Genomic DNA, 19,247 nt, shown 5'->3' on the forward strand with positions numbered 1-19,247 from the left:
TTAAGCTCCGTGGAGTTTTAGATGGACTTGCAGATGCACATTTGGGCGACGCAATTAATGATACTGAATACAATACCTTGAAATATGATCAATGTTCGATACCATGTTTCATACCACAGGGAAAACAACAACGTTTAGGGCATAACATTTCAGATTTTTATCAAAAGATAGATATAGCAAGGCTTGTGTTAATTTACTTATGGAGAAGGTGGGACTATGTCAACTCGCTGACGGAGAGGAGAGCGAAAAAACACAGCTAGTACTGGAGTATTGTTCCTGCTAAGAATGAGCATTGAAACCATTTCAAATATTCAGTAGCGTCATGTATCAATATTTTGATAAGACTAGATGCAATACAGAATCCCACCAATGGTTACAGACTATACAGCTGACCAGTAGGTGGCGGTAACACATAAAGATATGCTCATTATGTCAACAAAGGTAAAGGAAGAAGAGCAGTGCAAGCTGTTTAACATGGATGTAAACAGTATTGAATTATCCAAAAATCAGTCTACAAACAAGGGGTTCTGGTAAGTAACAGTCTGTAAACATAACTTTTGTTCCAAGAAAATTCCCCGGAGAACTTTGAAACACCCCAAGAGGTTGTTATAACAGCTGGCATCATTACCTTGAATTTTAAAAGCAGGCAGCAGACAGCACCTCTTTTAGTCTTTTCTTTTATTGCTTAATGGTACATTCATTTAAATCTAATGATTTAAAAGTGGTTAAAGTGGCTGAATGCTGCACAAAGCTGCAGACTCAGTTCTCAGAGGGATGAACAGAAGGGCTGAAAGTTAGCAGCATAAACTTGACCCATCAAGCTGATTTAACACTACAGGAAGAATATGGCTGCAGCTTACTATGAGTCAGGTCTCAGTGAAAAGTAAGGTTAGATTCATGTATTCGTCAATCTCTGACGCAGGGTTGTACAACGAAGTGCAAGCTGTAGTCCTTTTATGTTACACAAGAAAAACGATGTTTTATAGTTGTGTGTTGAGTTCATGAGTCTCAAAGCCTGAGGAAAGAAGCTGCTCTGTAGTCTGGCTGTATGACAGCTGATACGTCTGTATCTTTTGCCAGATGGCAGCAGAGTGAACGGACTGTGGCTGGGGTGGGTGTGCTCTGTGCAGACACCTCGTCTTACTGATATCACTGATGCTCTGTGGATGTGTACCGATGATGTTCTGGGCGGTTTTAATCACCCACTGCAGAGCCTTCCTGTCTTGGGCCGTGTACGAACCATGCCAGTTTTTGATGTTTCCAGTCAGAATGCTTTATATCTCTCCTCTGTGAAGGTTTACAAGAGCTTGGCACGGGACATTAACCTTCTCAAGTTTCCTTAAGAAGTAGAGCCTTCTCTGTGCTTTTGTTTACCAGGGTGGCGATGTGTAAAAGACCATGACAAGGTCTCTGTGATGTTGATTCCCAGAAACCTAAAACTGTTCACCTGCGCCACTCCAGCTCCACTGATGTAGACAGGGGTGTGTGTCTTTCCCTTTTTTTTTATAAAATCAACAATAAACTGCTTGGTTATAGCTCTGCATGGATTTGGATGAATTACTCTGTGAAGTAGGTGAACACCTATCTGCCATCAGGCTTGCATATGACCGCATGTCCAGCTTTGTTCAAGCTGTGGGAGCAGGTGGCTGTGATCTTGTGTGCCAACATGAGCCTCAGTGGAGCGAGGCAGTGATTGTAGTATTATGGCCAACATAATGTAGAGGCTACAGTCTCTGCGCAGTGGATTAAAAACCTTAGTGTCACATGAGCCAGGAAATGGTGAATGCAATGTGGGAATGTGGAGTGTCATGCCAAGTCACTTTGGAACAAGAAGTGGAGAGGTGCTAGTGGTGGTGATTGATGCTCAGACAGATAAAAAACATTAACATGCTGGGGTAAACGCTTTGCTTTTATATATTTCCTTATCTGCCAAAAAACAAGTTTTGGTTGGTCGCCCTTGTCTGTTTGTATTACTATATAGTTTTATCTTGTGATCAGTGATGTATCATGCTGTATACTACTATCCTCCAAAGGTTCCAACAGAAAGTGTCCTTCTCCAAAATAAATCACTTTCCTTTTGCCAAACTCAGCTAAATTTGGCCTTTGGTTGCCATAGTAACAATGCACAAAATATAACAAAATCAGTTGCATGCCATTTTACTTTACTTAAGCGTACTACAAGAAACTTGAGTGGTTATGAAATGGTCTCATTAAATCTGATGCCTCTGTAGTACCCACACAAGCAAAAAACACCTTCAGTTTGAAGATTTGTTATTTCCATATAATTATTTTAATTATTCTAATGCCCATCACTGGATTGTATTCTGAAAATTAAAACTTTTTTTTTTAATGAGAGAGTGCTGAGGATGAATTAAGGAAAGAAGCTGCTCTTTAGTCTGGTGGTACAGCAGCAGATACTGTATCGGCAGATAACTGGCCATATTTTATGTTGGCCTTTTTGTCCACAGGGGCCGCCAGAACTGATAAAAACTGAAGGTCCTTGTTGCTACTTTAAGTACAAGCTCTCCATTTACAGCGTAGAAGCTTCGTGTCCACTTTGAACCAGCTGCTAATGGTTCACTATTGCTACTGAAACGTAACCCGCTGCAGACAGTCAACTTATACAGAATTTAGAAACTTGAGATGTTGAGGGTGAAATATAAATCACTCGGGCACTTAAAGAGGTTATACTTCTAAGCACTTCAACAACCTCTTTACACATCTATTAGCCCTGTCAGGGAAATGAAAGAGTAAGAGGCTTGGCAAGATAGGTTAGGTTTGTACTGAGTCTCCACTACATTTTCCATTTTGCTCTGATCCTCCAAGAAAAGGCATCCACTTGCTCAGAGCCATCATTGACTTTGCTTATATATTACTTGACCTGGTCTCAGTATTAGTGCTCTTAAGAGCTGCCGGATGATGACCAATGTTGTTGAATTGATATATATATTATAATCTACAGTACTTGCATAAGGAACAAAACTTTATATTATTCAATCCTCAAACCTTGTGTTCCCGTATTCTACGACTGTAGCGCAAAGGCAAAGAGGATCCCTGAATGAACTTATGGTAATTATTTTTTTTTATTTTGCACGTTTGAGGGATTGCTTGAGATGTAGACGGGCTGAGAAAGACGAGGGAAGGTTGCGATAAGGAACACGTTGGGTGAGAGGAATAGGGCAAGTGAGACGCAAACACAGATGAGACACAGAGTGAGATATTTAGATAAGGAGAAAGGGGAGAAAGATACCAGACAACTACAGACAAAAAGAGACCCAAGAAAGAGATGATATCAAAGCAAATGACACATTACCAGGAGAAAGCGTGAGGTGTTTCCTAATTCTAGCAGTCAAGCAAACATCCAGCCTCCCTCTGGTCCAATGGTGAATGAGTCATGATTATCCTCTGACAATGCAAGCCAATCTTTCTCGATAACACCATCCAAATCAATCAACACAAAACCCAAACACGTGTTTGCCATATAAAAACTAGGCTCCCTATTCACCTGTTTAAACATTCAGCACAGTGCTGCCAGCAGAGTACCTCGTCCCAACAGGCAGTGCAGCATGTCAATTGTGGGAAGGTCTAATCAGCTTCGTACGAGAAAACAAACACACATGCATCACTGTGCATGCAAAGTTTTGTGCACATTAGACCGGCCGTATTAGCTCTGTATGGAGCGGTGGTTGTGCTACGCTGATGAGAGAACAAGTGACAGAGAGTTGAAAGCAAAAAAAGGAGAGAGGGAGTGTAGAGATAACAAGGAAACGCAGAGTGATGGAAAATCATTTAAATGGCTTAATATAGATATAATTTCAGACTGACAATGGTCTTCCTTTCCTACCAGAGACATTAATATAATGGTGGAGGTAAAATCATAATCTTCTGTGTTACAGACCGACACTCTCCATCCACGTCTGCTTTGTGAAGCACACCAAAAGCCCAACGCCTCAGGGAAAAGTGTTAAGTCGCTACCGATTCTTCAGCAGTTGAAACTGGTGTCGTGAGACGCGGCAGCAAGTTGTATCACATTCTGGCGTTGTTGTTTATATCATTGTCTGGTGGCTTCAGTTTTGGTGTCAGAATAGCAGTCAGTGACTCAGCGCTTTCGTTGGGTGTGTCTCCCGAGTGTAACACTTCTCTTCTGTTTTTGTTTTGATTTTTTTTTACCTTGTTTACTGAATATATGAGGATTGGATTGTGTTGCAGTAGGAGGTTGAAGATCTTCTCCCAGGCTGCAGATACTGCAGGCCTCTTTCTGTCACCTCCCTTGGGTAACAGCAGTCGAAAAAATATCCCAGAGCATACATTTCACAGGGCACAGCAGCTATCTTCTTTTGTCAGAAATAATAAGAACCCGCTCTCAAAAGTATATTTAACATAGGGGCCCGGGTGAATAGACATGAGAGAACGGAACCAACCGGGTCTCATTGTCAATACACAAACCATTTTGATGTTCAATATACTCTATGTTTTGATTGATTGCAGGTTCTGGGGCAAACAACATAACGCAGCAGCTGTAGCACGGAGCCTTAGACAATTACAGATATAGAAAATCTCAACACTCCGCTTATGCTTGCACTGCATGTTGCTATTGTATGTAGTTGTTTGATTTCACACAGAGCAAAGCAGCAACTAGTTCCTCTGTGTGCCACTTTAAACCTACATGGTGCAGGTCAGATAATTATAAATGTCTATAATGTGTTTTTTTCATTCACATGCGGTGAGAATTTGTGTTATTAAAGAAGAAAATAGGAGAAAAGTGGTGGAAAAAAGACCCTGCTTTTGAAAATTGGTTTTGAATATGCAGACTCCTTTTCAGTCGCATACATTTAAGATAATGAGCCTTATAAGAATTACAGGATGTAGCATAAAACATCTTCAAACACCTACAAAGACGCAAGCTGTGTCTCACATTTGTACGGCGACACGTCACAGTGAATTATTCACAAGCCACCTCAGCTATTAGAGAAGTCTACAATAAGTGGCTTTGCTGTAAAAGTCAAGAGCCATTGACGTCTGTGCTCTTGCTCTGGGAAAAAATGTATTGATTTTATTGAAAGATTTTATTTTGGAGGTCGAAGAATAGAAATGTGTATAGGTTCAGTAGCATGACTGTAATTACTAAAAATGGATTGCGCTGGATCAATCCATTTGGTGTGTGTAACAGTCACTTATTCACATTTTCATCCATTGATCATAATCCATCAGTTCTTTCTGTTTTTTTTTAATCTGAGCACCTGTTTTCTGAGCTTTGGCGTCTACCATAGACAGTGGTGTACACAACTCACATATTCCTTAGAGATGTCTTGCCTTTATTAGACAGGCGTCAGTTAACAGGAAATGATAGGAGGGACATGTAATAAGCATGGTCAGCATCTGAAACTCTTATGGGTAAAACGGCTGTCCTACGGCTGTGTTGCTGAGCTGCTGCGGCTCACAGCGTGGCTGCTGCAGCATGATTGCTGCCAGCCTTATCTTTCTACGTGGAGTTTGCCTTTGATAATCATCAAGAAAGATGATAATGTGATTTTCCTTTACCTTCGTTGAAAGAGAGAGAGAACGATAGAGAGAAAGAGAGAAAAAAACTGCCCTTCATCTGTTGTGTGTATTCTCTTCATGTCTGTGACATATTCTGCAAATACAGACATTAATACTGTCGTGAAACACTGCTATGATGTCAATATGACTGTCCACAGGTCTTTGTCAGGTCTTTTAATGCAGAGAACTGCGTGTTTCATGAAAAAACAGGCGTATCTCTAGATGACACGCTGCTGCAGCCTGGCTTGCCTTGCTGCTTTTACCTGTTTACATTGGCGCTGAAATGTAAAGCGAGACGACATGCACCCTCGTTGCTCTCGCAGAATACGTGTTCAGCCCGCGAGGCCACTGGGATGCCATTTCAATACAAAATATCTGCAATAAAAACAGATAGTGGAGTTTATAAGGTTCGATTTGTGTTCAGGTTGTATTTGTGTCCAGAATCCACCTAATTTCAGAGGTCTGTGGGGTTGTTATCTTGGATCACATTGTATTCTGAGGTGCACCTCTGTGGACAAAATAGAATTTAAAGATCAAGCTTCACAGATTTATTGCAGGGCTGTTGCAGTGGGTTGTGCTGCACTGTATAGGTCCTGTTTTTTTGTAGCAACTCCCCATATATATAAACAGTGTCTACCGTAGTAAGTTTATTTCGACCATTCTGCCTGTCAGTTGTCTGGAGGGTATAATTTAGAGCAGTGAAACACTCCTTCACAGTTCAGATGACATGGGCAGTCTTGCCATCAATAGTATTGACGGGTATATGAACCCTTATCTTAGTCTGACAGCAGGAGAGGAGGCATGGGGAAAGGGCCATGGATGTTTATCTTCCCGAAAAAAAAAACAAGAGCCACAAGAGACGAGTGAGTGAATGAGAGACAGCGATGGAGGCTTGATTCATTCTTACTGGAGGTGCCGTACTCTTAAATGTTGAACTAAGCTGTGGTCCAGCTGCCATATAACACTGATCTCTCCCTTTTTCTCCCTTTCTGTGTGGTGAAGAGCTATTATGCTGTGGGGAGCTGCCAAAAGCAGAGTGGAAGGGCCCATTCATAATGAGGAAATGACACAACACCCAGTCTCCTCTTAGCTGAGCATGATATGGATCATTTAAAGCTCTTACCAATCTTCCGTCGGCTAAAACATTATGAAAACTGCACTTTGTGCCAGTTTTCCCAGCTGAATGCTTAAAAACCATCAGTGGCAAATTTAGGGGTCGGGCATCTCAGTCCCAGCACTTGTTGCCGTAGTGACTAATTTGTGTTGAAAAGAGGAGGAATATGACCCAGTGTTCATACACTGAAGTACACATGTATAAAAGTATGGTAGATCTAATTCTGCTTTGTTCTAATTTTGGTTTCATTTCAACATTTTAGTCAATATTTAAGTCATTTTATTCATGGAAAGATTACAATCAGATGTTGAATAAATCATTGTTTTTCTTCTAATCCTTTTGTTCGATCACATTCTTTTTAACATCATGAGGTTTAACATTTTCCTTATCTCATGATTTCATATTTTGAGGCAATGAGTAGGTGCTTATCCTGAAAATAGCAAGGATTATAACATAGTCAGATCTTCTGAAGGCATCCTCTGACGATACCAAAGAGGCAACATTTCATTCTGAATTACGTTTTACAAGCTGTCTCAATTAGATCAGAGTTACACTACTGTCACTGCAGGGTAGAGTGGTGTTGACAACATCGCAGCGTTTATCACAGTGGTGACTCTCCATTGAATCCTGGGATTGTGCTCTGAGTCAGAGCAAACTAAATGAGACTGTCCTATTTAGACTGTGAAATCACTAAGACAGACCCAATTTATGCAATATTCACTACAGCAGTGGCGTGGTGGTTTGTTTCATCCCTTCATATTATATTGGTGAAAATTAGGGCAATACGCCGATGACACCCTGTGTTCATGGGCAAACAGTGTAGCACAAAGTTGTGATATATTCATTCAGCCTAGTGTCTTGATGATCATTTTTCCCTCTCCCTAGACCATCCGTGCATAACTGAACTGGTGTGACGAGGCAAAGACTTGTGTGCAACCCAAATCCACACAACAGATGTCCCTCATAACGGTTTCTGTCATGAGTGTAGGAACATGAATACAATCGCATGCAATATTTCAGCCCCTTCCCTGTTTCGATCTCGTTGTAATGGTTATTGAATCAGGGTTTTAAAGATATGCAGTGATGATTAGACGTGTTTAAAAATTCATCTACCTCTACTTAATTCATCATCCGTAGATCAAACGTACCATTACAGAGAGAGAAACGATCACCGTGAGTTTGATCGATTAGTAAATCTTTTCCAATGAAAGAAGCTGTTGTAACTTGTTGTTATTATCCATCCAGTCGTTTCCATCCATACATGCTACATATGGATTATCTTTGCAAAAAGAAACTTTTCCTTTAAGGCGTATCTATAAGACTGCTGTTATATGATGACGTTCCATGTCAGAAAGTCAGCAGGGAATGAGTGATGGCCCTTTCTACTTCAGGGGGAACATTTAAGAGTCATTATTCCACCATTATCATTCTTGCCAATGACTGTGGAGCTCTCCTGCCTCCTGTCAGTGGGCTGTCTGCTGTATAATGGGCCCGGGGTGTCCATTATGAAGCCAAAATGGCCACAGATGCACTTTAGCCACAATTTGCTACCAGTGGCCAAGGGATGTGGAGTATGGGGTACTGATAGACAAAGACAAAGTACTTTTCTAAAAGAACCACTCTGAAGCATAAGTGACGTAAAATATTGTGGAACTACTTGCATTAGCAGCAGATGTTGGACCAAGTAAAATAAATGGCGGAAGTGGTGCTGCAGTAATTTGCCAAACTAGCACTAACAGTACTGCAGGAAGAAAATAAAGAGTGACCACAGTCTCTTTTGAATTACTTGTCTGGTCAATTTTATGGCTAACAATTATATTCATTATCAATGAATCTGCTGGATCATTGCTTTGATTAATCAATTTGTTTAGTTTACGAATTTAAGCCTGTGTTGTTCCCTCGCTTGTTGTTGGTTAGTCCCTCGCTCTTTGTTGGTTAGTCTGTTTTCATCCACTCGTCTCCTGCGTTCCTGCTGGCATGGACTCCCAACAAGCATAAATGCTTAATGGGGGTGGTTGAGGTCAGTTGATTGTGGAGGAAAGTCCATGACAGTCAGGACTCCTTGTTCTTCTTTGGTCTTTGAGTAAGCCTTGCAAAGCTTTGAGGTGTCAGGTGTGTCCAGCCCCTGTGAAGTTTATGCTGTATCTAAGAAAACGTGTCATCATGGAACCAGCAACTCCCAGAAACAGACTGTCTCTGTTCTCAGTACAAAGTTTGTCACCAGCTGACACGTTTAGTCATCGAATCAGTGCTAAACCGTGCTCTAGATTTGTATTACTGTCAATCACTTGATTTCCTACTGTGCAGAGGATCGGCATTGCATCTTGTACTAAGTAGTGTTTGCCAAGTGCCCTGTTGCACATGTTGGCATCTATGTAAGTCTTTTTCGCACACACACACAAACATAGAAACAGTAATTCACAGCTTCCTGCTCCGGAGAAGAACATTGTCTTTTTCGTGCACTCTCCTGAGCATTCATGCAAAGAAACAACAAATAATCCCTGCACTTCATTTGCTCTCTCGTCCTTGCTCTACTTCGGCAAGAACAGCTACAGTGCGTCTCCCTCCACCTCTGCTTCCTGACATCCCTACTTTCCCTGCTCCTCCTCACTGTGTTATTTAGTTGCCCATGTACTAGTGATTTACAGAGCCTTAATGTAGTCCTGTGCTTGCAGTCAGCAGATGAAATCGTCATTTGTCACATTAATAGTCCTCCCCCTCTGCTATACCGTCTCACACACACACAAGCCTTTCCCAGTATGGCTCCATTCAACGCCCCCTCTTATCATCCCTCCTTTTCTCAGACCTCTCGCCTCATCCCTAATTCCTTTTTCTTCACGTCCTTCTTCACACCTCCTCTAGCGTCATGGTGGATTTAACTTACCTGCGTACGTTTGTGGTAAGTCCACGTCGTGCAGTCCTCGTGCGTCGCAAGGGTTTGTACGGTCTTGGACTTCATTGCTGATGCTTTGCGTGAAATCTTGCAGTCATTGAAGTGGACTGTATAATTAGGCGATATTATGAAATGCAGTGAGAGAACATTTAATTGCTGTTTTGTACAATATGCTCAGCTGTTTATGCTGAAATTATAAGGGCCCTGCTGTGTGCAAAACAGTGACTTGAATTTTAAAGGCACCATTTGCCGTAGCCCGTCTCGTGTCACATGCAAAATTAGACAATCCCTGCAGAAGATGATTATACAGCTCATAACAGGGATAGGGCTCAAAATTAAATGCAAATTCAATCTTATTCATTTAAACTGTTTTGCATTTGGATTCGCATCACTTTCTCTTTCCTGTTAATTGCCTGTGTCTGTGTTTTGCATCTTGTAACCTGAGAGAGGATGCAATGCATGTTTTGCTTTATGGTTTGTATGCTTTACAAAAAAGGTCAGGTCATGAGTAAAGGGTCAACAGATTTAGATTTTTCGTCTTAGAGGCGAGTAATATAAGCTGTGATTTCAAATGAGGAAGTAAAATTGGAATAAATCTTGAATCTTGGGAAAATTGCCTGATTGGATGTACAGTCAGTTTTAGCCTGTGTAGAACCAGAGACTGTGAAATAAAAAGCACAATTCAATGACAAAAAGAAGCTATGATCTGTACTTTAACTTTACACTCGACTGTTGAAGTGTAAATTCACCCAAAAATGAAAACGCATGTCATTATCTACTCAACCTACTGTTGAGTTTGGAAGTCAAAACAAAACATTTCTGGAGCTTCAAAGCAGTAAAGTGTTGCAGCACTCTCCTAAACAACTGAAGCAGGCAGGGACTTATTTTAAAGCAAAAAAATAAACAACAGAAATAAAATCAATAAATAAAAAAGGCTCATCGCCGTAATCCGAGTCTGTGGGAGCCCCGAGATCCCGCATTGACTGATCCTCTTCAGATGGGGTACGCTTTAAGTTTACCAGCTACAGTGAAGATATCGGCTTTGAATAAAAAGATCTAAATAACATCTTTTCAAATCAATTTGGGGTCTCTGGGCTTCTGGAAAAGCTGGATTATGCCGACCCGCTGTGTGAAGCTTATGGACTTATTTTATGTTTTAAAACAAGTCCCCGTCGACTTCATTTATTTAGAGGAGTGCCGCAACGCTGTTTTGCCGTGGAGGACTATGAAACGCTTGACTTTCCATCAACGTGAGGGTGAATAGACAACAACTAGATTGTCATTTTTGGGTGAACTCATCCTTTAAGGCTCACGCACAGCTTCAGTTTCTTGTAGACGTAACAGGAAATATCCACAGGCGAGATCCGTGAACCTTCATCGGGTCAATATGCTTTACCCGATGAAGGTCAAAGAGCCTAAACTTTATCTCTAATAAAGTTTATTGAAAGTAGTAGGACAGACGTGGTCATTTTGGCTGGATGACTCATCTTTTTGAGATTATTGATCAACCGTCAGGAAGTTTGAGGAGCAAATAATGGATGTCTAAGATGTCAGATCACTGCAACCTCAAGTCTACCCACTGTCATTAAATATTTATCACCACTTAGACAGAACAGCTTTTCTCGTCAATTCCAGACGTATTAATAACGTCGGAGATGGCATTTTCATCTTTAATGGAAATTTGGCATTTTGTCCCGGCAGACACGCTGACATGCTCTAAGAGGATCTAAAACAGACTTTCCCCAAATTACACATGTAAATAAAAATGTCGGGGACGTTAAGACCCGACACAGACATTACAAGCGAGTGTCTGCAGGATTAATCTGTGCTGGTTTGCTGATTTTCACCATATGCACATGAAAGAGAGAAGCATTTAGTTTGGACTCATGGGAAGCATCATTTATGCACCCGACCTTCTGTGTCAATCTAAAATACACTCCTGATATTCACTTGTGACACATCCCTCCCACTCGGTGGATGGTCTGAGCCACACCGACTCTCGCTGTGATTCGTCTGCTGTTTTCGAGTGACTGTTACCTCTAACAAGCCTTTTCGCTTTAATCAGCCGTCTTATTTCTGTCTGGGGACAAGGATTATAGGAGCTCCCCCCCACACACACATACTGAATCTCTCATCTACACATTATAATACAACTTCAGAACCAACCCCCTTCTTTCTGTGATCCGTTCTCAACAGCAGAGGCTCAGATGTAATCCTAAGAAGGATACACAAAGAACCATCTTGAATTTTTAAGCCCAGTTGAGCGTGCTTTCTTGAATAATGTACAATACTCGCAAAATAAAAAATCTTGTAGGGACTGATTACAGCGAGAATTGACTTGGATGTATATCTAATCATGTTTTATCTCATTCCCTCCCCTCTTCTCTTATCTTTTTTCTTCCGTCTTTACGTCTCCTCTATCCCTTTCTCGTCCTTCATCCTCCTCCTCTTTCCTCTGTCCAGCATGCGAGTTGATGAACCAGGGGATCCTCGCCCTGGTCACGTCGACGGGCTGCGCGGCGGCGAGTGCCCTGCAGTCTCTGACGGATGCCATGCACATTCCCCACCTCTTCATCCAGAGAAACGGGGACGGTTTGCCCCGCACCGCCTGCCAGTTCAACCCCAGCCCAGACGGAGAGAGCTACACGCTGGCTGCCCGTCCACCTGTTCGCATCAACGAAGTCCTGCTCACCCTCGTCTCAGAGCTGCACTGGCAGAAGTTCATCATCTTTTACGAGAGCGACTACGGTGAGTCGAGATGAACGAATGAGAGCCGCTGATGGTCAAATGTATCTTATAAACACGGCATTTGCACGTAAGATGATCCCGGCTCTTTCATTTAAATGCAAATGCTCCAAAACCACCTCTCATGTCGGGGGGAGAGATCAGACTGCCGCTTAGGTAAAGCCGTATTAACGCCGAGAGTCTGTACACTGAGTGGGAACTAAAATGAAAGAGCATCATCGCACACACACACATAAAAACACACACATACCGTGGATACACTCTGCTGGAAAATGAATTGAAGTTCAGTAGAGATTGAAGGAAAAAACAAGATCTCAACGCCACATTGAGCATTATTAGCATCCTCATGAAGAGACAAGTTTGAGCCTAATTGGCTCATCTGTGGCTCCAGAGAATGAGGATGTGTCTCAACAGTGCTTGATATATTCTCAGATGTTCTCCATCTCTGTTTCGTTATTCTCACCACGGCTGCCCTGCGGACCGAACCTTTCCTGACCCACATTTGGCAAAAGGCAGAGGACTGTGGCTCGAAGAGTGATTGGCAAGACCGCACAAGGGCAAGAGAGATGAAGGGAATATATCGCTGAATTGACAGTCCTCAGATGATACTTTGCCACTGCTGGCTAATCTTTTTACTGCTTGGAAGAGTGCAATCTAGAAGGGAGTGTAAATCTGTTTTATTTTTTCCAGGACGGTGGAAGCCACAGTTGATGTAGTGTATAGTAAAGTAAAGCCCTAAGGGAATACAGCCACCCACTACGCCCTCACAAGTCTCCACCCCACTGTTTGGACTCTATACGGCCTGCCACTGTGCTGAATCTAAGTGACTTGTTTCACATTTACAGAGATCCGTCCTTTGATTCGTCTCTGACATTGCCCCTTTATGTAGAAAGTGCACTCTCAGCGTTGAGATGGATCGATTAAAATCTCACAATGGAAGAGCATCTGTCTGTCTGTTTGCATCCGTCTGTGTTACTAGCTGTCTTGCTACCTACCTTTTCTTTCTTTCTGGTTAGCTGTCGATATTTTTCTGACTAGCTTGTAAGCTGTCTGTCCTGCTGTCTGTCTATTATCTGTCTACCCTGTCTGTCTGAACCACTGTGTCCCACTATCAGTGTGACTAGCTGTCTTGCTAACTATCGTTTGTTCTTCATCCATATCTGTCTGTCTGACTACCTTGCTCTCTGTCTGCCTGTCTCTGACTATCTAGCTTGCTGTCTGTCTGGCTAGCTGTCTCCTTAGCTGGCTTGCTATCAGTCTCTTTCTTACTGTCTAGCTGTCTTGCTAACTATCTTTCTTCAGCTTGACTACCTCTGTGATTGTTTGTATAACAACCTTGCTAGCCATCCGTCTGACTAGCTGTCTTGTGATCTTAGTTTTTATTTGACTAACTAACTTGCTTTTTGCCTGCTAGGTTAAATATCTGTCTATCTGTCTTTTGACAAGCAGTCTGTCTAACTAGCTACTCTGTCTTGCTATCAATCTATCCTGCCTGTCTTATTAGCTTTCTCTCTGTCCCTGTGACTCGCTAGCTCTCTGTCTGTCTTGGCTGCATTGTTTTCTTTTTTAGGCTATCGACTAGCTGTCTTGATAACCATCTTGTTTTATCACTAGCTGTCTGTCTGACTAGCAAGCACTCTGTTTGATTAGCTAGCTGCCTGACTAGTTAACTAGCTAGTCCCTCTGACTGCCTTGCTGTCTTTCTTTCTGACTAGCTTTCTAATAACTAACTCTCTGTTAATCTATTTCTTGTTGACTAGCCGTCTGTCTAACTAGCTAGCTAGCCTGCAGTGGCTGTCTGTCTGTCTTGCTCTAACTATCTTGCCTGTCCGACTAGCTCGCTGTCTGTTTTATTAGCTGCCCTCCAACTGTCTGCCTGTGTCTGTCTGACTAGCAAGCTCTCTGTTTGATTAGCTAAACCGTCTGACTAGCTAGTTAGCTTGTCTGCCTGACTGTCTTGCTATCTTTCTTTCTAACAAGCTGTCCATCTAATAACTCTGTCGGCTATCTATTAGTTTTAAACTAGCCACTATATATAACTATCTATTCTATCATTCTTCCATCCTTCTGCATTTTAGGAAAATCCAAGCACTCTTACCTCAGTTGCATAACAGTTTCATTAACTTAATCATGTCCCATCAGGAGCTCGTTATGTACAACATCCCGCCCCACCCCTGCCCAAGGCACCAGGCTATAGCCTTAAATCCCAAGTCCTGCGAGAGGGAACTCTTTTTAACAAGGCAGTATTGGTGAGCAGTAATGGATGGGAATACTAGTTCTAACGAAAAAAAAAGCCCTTCTAAGTCTGCTAAATTAGGTGCTACAGAGTCGGCACCATTGACATTTGCGCTTGTGTTACACTGTTTAACGCTGCACTCCTTTAATTAAGGAATGTAGCAGCTAATTAGGATCCTCATCACAAAACAGTCAAAATACCCGTGGTGCCTGCCTTGAAGCAGCACTACAGTGACCCACACCACCGCCTCAGGAGAAGTACTGTCTGCAGATCTGTGTTGGCACTACTTAGTATTTAAAGAGATAGTGAGTGTTGAGTTTGAACTAATATGTATGAGGATAGAGAAACGCTTGCAGCAGTTCAGTTCTGTTTCACTCAGATTATGCATAATGAGTAATATAACACGTTACCTATGATCAATGTAATCCGTCTTTCTCAAACTTGAGTTGGATAACTGGGTTTACCTTCTTCAACTGGGGTGGATATTGTGTGGAAATGTTCATTGGTAGTAAATCTAAACATATTTTCCAATAAAACCCTTTTTTCCTTCATAAAAACAAGCCAAAAGGTTTCAGTCTCCATTGAAATACAGAAGGATCAAAGAATAAGTAAACAACATTGCAGAATTTGGTATTTTTGAGACTTATTTCGGTCGATACCACAATAGTGCCAGGGTTCAATAACCTGTGCTGCACACCCACACTGGCGCTTTCAAGTGGTCTGACTGATTAGATGTCTTTTCAGCTTTAGTTTTGTTGGAAAATGTCCTGTGGATTTTCTCAGTTCGCCGAAGTCTGCACGCCTAAAAGAGTCAGGGAGATGTCACACGACCCCGAGGAAAGGTCTGATCGATAGAGATGAAAAGCCTTTCTGTGAATGAACGCGACCGTTGTTATGGAGCGTGAATGTGAATTTTATGCCTGAACATGGGATTTGTTACAGAACAGGGTTAAAGGTTATTGGTTATAAAAGCACCGTCTGAAAGAAAGTTCTTATATCTGCATTATTACATCCTCTTTTGATCCATCAGGTTGAACAGCTGGTGACGCTAATACTCATGTCAGATGCCATTAAAGCTTTACAGAAGAAGACAGTGCGATGAGATGATGTAATTAAAAGAGTGCGAGTCAAACCTAATGTGATGGAAAGACGGCATTTCTGTTTATTTCAGGTACTACTTTGAAGAAGGCAGATCTCGTGTTTAAATCTGCCCAATAGTGAGGAAAACCTCACTTAGGCGGACGTTTCCAAGTCTGTTTCCATTACACTTTGCCACATTTTACCTTGATCAGTACTTCTTTCAATATATCAACCTTTCCTCCTCAGGTTTTTTTTGCAATATTTCTAGCTGTTTTTCAAATTTTCTGCACTTCCATCCAGCTGTTTACGGCAGTAAAAATCAGCATAAAAACAGGCAAAGTGTCATTGCAAGTTTCTGACCGATGCAGCGGTCATTTTCATACCCAGGCCCATGTTGTGTAAATAGCAAATGTACTTGCGCTCACTTGTGCGCCCCCGGGCGTGCTGGTCTGAGGTGAGGTGTGGTCAGGGGCACTGATGGCAGATGGCTATCTTGAGGCAGCAGAAAGCGACATAGGCTGGTCTAAAGTCTGCTTCCTGCTATTTAAAGAGCGCATTGTTCAGACAGTAAGATGTGCCTGCACAGGCGGGTTCACACCATGCATACGCATTTTATGATTTGAGAGGCTGTTTTCAGTTATTTTGAACATTTCCATGAGCACAGTAATGCACTGTAACAAATATCACGGCACGTTTAACCAATAAAACTAAAAGCTGTTGTTCTAAACTCTCCAAAGGAAATGAGTCAGGAGTTAAAGAAATAATGAATGAAGTTTATCATCTGTTCCTCGTGTGTAAGCTAAATGGACTTGGACCCTAAACGCACCAGCGCTTTAGGCTTTAGACCATGCGCTATAGATAACAAGTTAGTAAAGTCTGCTTACCAACAGTCATTGTAGCCTGAGGAAGACAGAGTGAAACAATGCGCAACATTTAATTAGACAATATTTGGTCTATTACACTTTATTTATTCAGCCAGGGGCTCTCTCGCGCTGCTTGATAAAGGTTGATTCAAATTCAGATCTGAAGATGTTTCAGCACTTTTTTTTTTGGTTTGCAGAAAAGTTTGAAACATTGTTCGACCTCAGATTAAAGTCAGTTTAATTAATTCTCCAAATAATTTTAGCAAATTCAAAACAAAGGTTTTATCAAGGTGAAGAAAAACCTTCAGGATGAACAAACAGGCGTTTGCTGTAATTATTATTTGTAGCTATTGTTTTGCTATCATTTGAGGATTTCATTTAAATGTCACTTACCTCTCCATTATACGAGTTGATGTATTTTTACATATAGGGTGCAGTGCATTGCTAACTCTACTTTAGTCTTTGTTCTTACTTCTCTCATCACCTTTCCCATCATCGCTAACCTTTCAGAAGCACAGACTGGTTTTGAACATCACATCACTTTAACACACGCTGTCAGATCAGTGATAATCAAACAGTGGAAATCAGATTATGTAACTTTACTCACAGCACGGCAGCTTAGATCAGGTTCTCAGTGTGACCTTGTCAAAGCCTCTCTGTCTTCCCTCTTCAGCATTCAGTCTATGTTTAGCATGAAAAGTGCAGGAAGTACAACAGTGTGACATCGACTTCGCTGTCACATTATTGTGCCGTCTCTCATAGTCGTGGTGCAGACCTTTTTGCTTAAATATGCCAGACATGACGTGTGTATTACTCATAGAGTTGAAACAGGTGACTAATGGCCTTCAAAAGCCGACTATTTGTCCCACCAGGAGCTCAAAACTGAAAGATATCCAGTTGACCGTCCTGTAAGACTGTAGGAAAACAGGAAAAAATCACAGTTGAGGAAATGGAAACAGTGAATTTATGGCATTTTTTTCACTTTTCAACTGTTACAGTTCAAGTTTCATACAAAAAATGGAAAGACCTAAAATGCTGAACTGCCTGCCCACCAGAATGTCGATGAGGCCATAAATGCTGTGACAAAATCAACAAATGATGATAAACTCTGCAGCGTCAAGCTCTCCTCTCAAGTTTGAGAACATTTGGTGGCACAGGAAGCCTTTTTTTAAAGTCTATAAAGGAAACTTGGCTGTTATCCTGAGTTATCAACCTGACTAGAACATTTTCCACCATTATACCGATGGCTGTTATTATGTTCTATTTTAAAGATCCCAGACATCGGCGCAAGATGTAGCGAGATGGTTTAGTGCTTTCATCACATTAGTCTATATATACAACATGACTCATTGTCTGATGCACTGATTCAGAGCCAAATATATTTGTCTCACCTGTGGATTGTGAAACATGTGTGATGGATGTGGATCCAGGTGGATGCAAGAGAGACTTTGTCCGTGAGGCTGAATTGGTTTAAACAGCGGGGGCGACGAGAATGTAGGTAATGTTTGACTACATGCTCTCTCGAGGAAATTACATGCTTTTACTTGGGCTGTGTTAACTTCTTATTAATATCCTGCCATCAATCATCTGATCCTCTGATTAACGTGATTGCATTTGTTCCCTCTCCAGAGCCACATCTCTGAATGGTTGTTGAGAAGCTATGGTTTTATGCCATTATAATTTGTTTCAGTCTGGCTCCTTGCTGGCGGCTTTTCACAGTCTGGACCTGGACTCTCTTCTATGGCAGCAGACAGCCTTTTAGTAATCACGCTGCTTATGTACACACTTGATGGCTGACTAAAGTAATAATAGCATGCGCCTTCTCTGCAACACGCTGGTACCTCTTTCACACACACCGGGACAGACTCACAGTTCACCAGACTGAGTCTCACACACAGGTTACCAGACCACCATCCCTGAAGGGAACACAATAAGAGTGGGCAGACATTATTGCCAACGCGCTATGACTAATGCTTATATCAGACATAAACACAAGTGCCACTTTGTACCATAACACCTGAAACGTGGGGACAAAAAGTCTCATCGTTCCCTCTTTCCTGGCACCAGTGGTTACAGTAATATCTTGGACTGCAGAGTCTTTCCAGCACTGTTCAGGAATGTCTTTTTTCCCTCAGCCCAAAATCAAAATTGCTGATCGACTGTGACTTTGACACTGTGCTGATCTGTGATCATCAGAGTGCGGTTCTCTATCTAGTGTAACGTTAATATAACTGTCTATAGAAAGATAGTCGTTTCTGATTCTCTCTGATATTGGAAAGATCATCTCGCTCAATTATTATTTTTTTATCTGATAGTTAAAACCCATACCGAAATGAGCAGACTCTCAAGAGTGAACGTGTTGAAAAAAGGACGTTTAATTTGCAAATCCATTAGACGCGTGATTGCTACATACTGAGGCCGTCTCCGCCGAACATGTAAAGTAGGCGTGGGCTGTGTCTGATGGATTTCTAGATGTGCTGTGATAAGGCTGTGTCTCGCTGGGCCGCTGCGCCATCAGTTTGCTGATGGTGCATTAGTCTATAAAAGCAGATGTTAAAAAAGATAGAGCACCTACTTGTATGTAGCCTCAGGCGTCACACTGTAGCACGCAGGAAGAAATGTCCAAATCCTCATTATCTACACACACACATATATATATAGACAGTTATTTATTATAATAGATCATGTTTCTTTAATCCTTTTTGTTTTCGTATGGTGCGAGCGACACCGCGGTTCTGCAGCAGTAGAGCACAGGGTGAGTTTTTGTGTTTAAAC

The 19,247-nt window shown here is 41.7% G+C and overlaps 1 protein-coding gene across 1 annotated transcript in view; it reads left to right on the top strand.

Moving 5' to 3' along the window:
* The window catches only part of grid1a (glutamate receptor, ionotropic, delta 1a), a 244,883-nt gene that overhangs the window by 134,567 nt on the left and 91,069 nt on the right, over positions 1-19,247 (top strand). The window contains exon 3 of the mRNA XM_073482243.1: positions 12,012-12,296. Coding sequence (XP_073338344.1) covers positions 12,012-12,296 — 285 coding nt within the window. The remainder of the gene's footprint in view (positions 1-12,011; positions 12,297-19,247) is intronic.

This window comes from Pagrus major, chromosome 15 (assembly GCF_040436345.1).
Source record: "Pagrus major chromosome 15, Pma_NU_1.0".
In the NCBI taxonomy this organism is placed as follows: domain Eukaryota; kingdom Metazoa; phylum Chordata; class Actinopteri; order Spariformes; family Sparidae; genus Pagrus; species Pagrus major.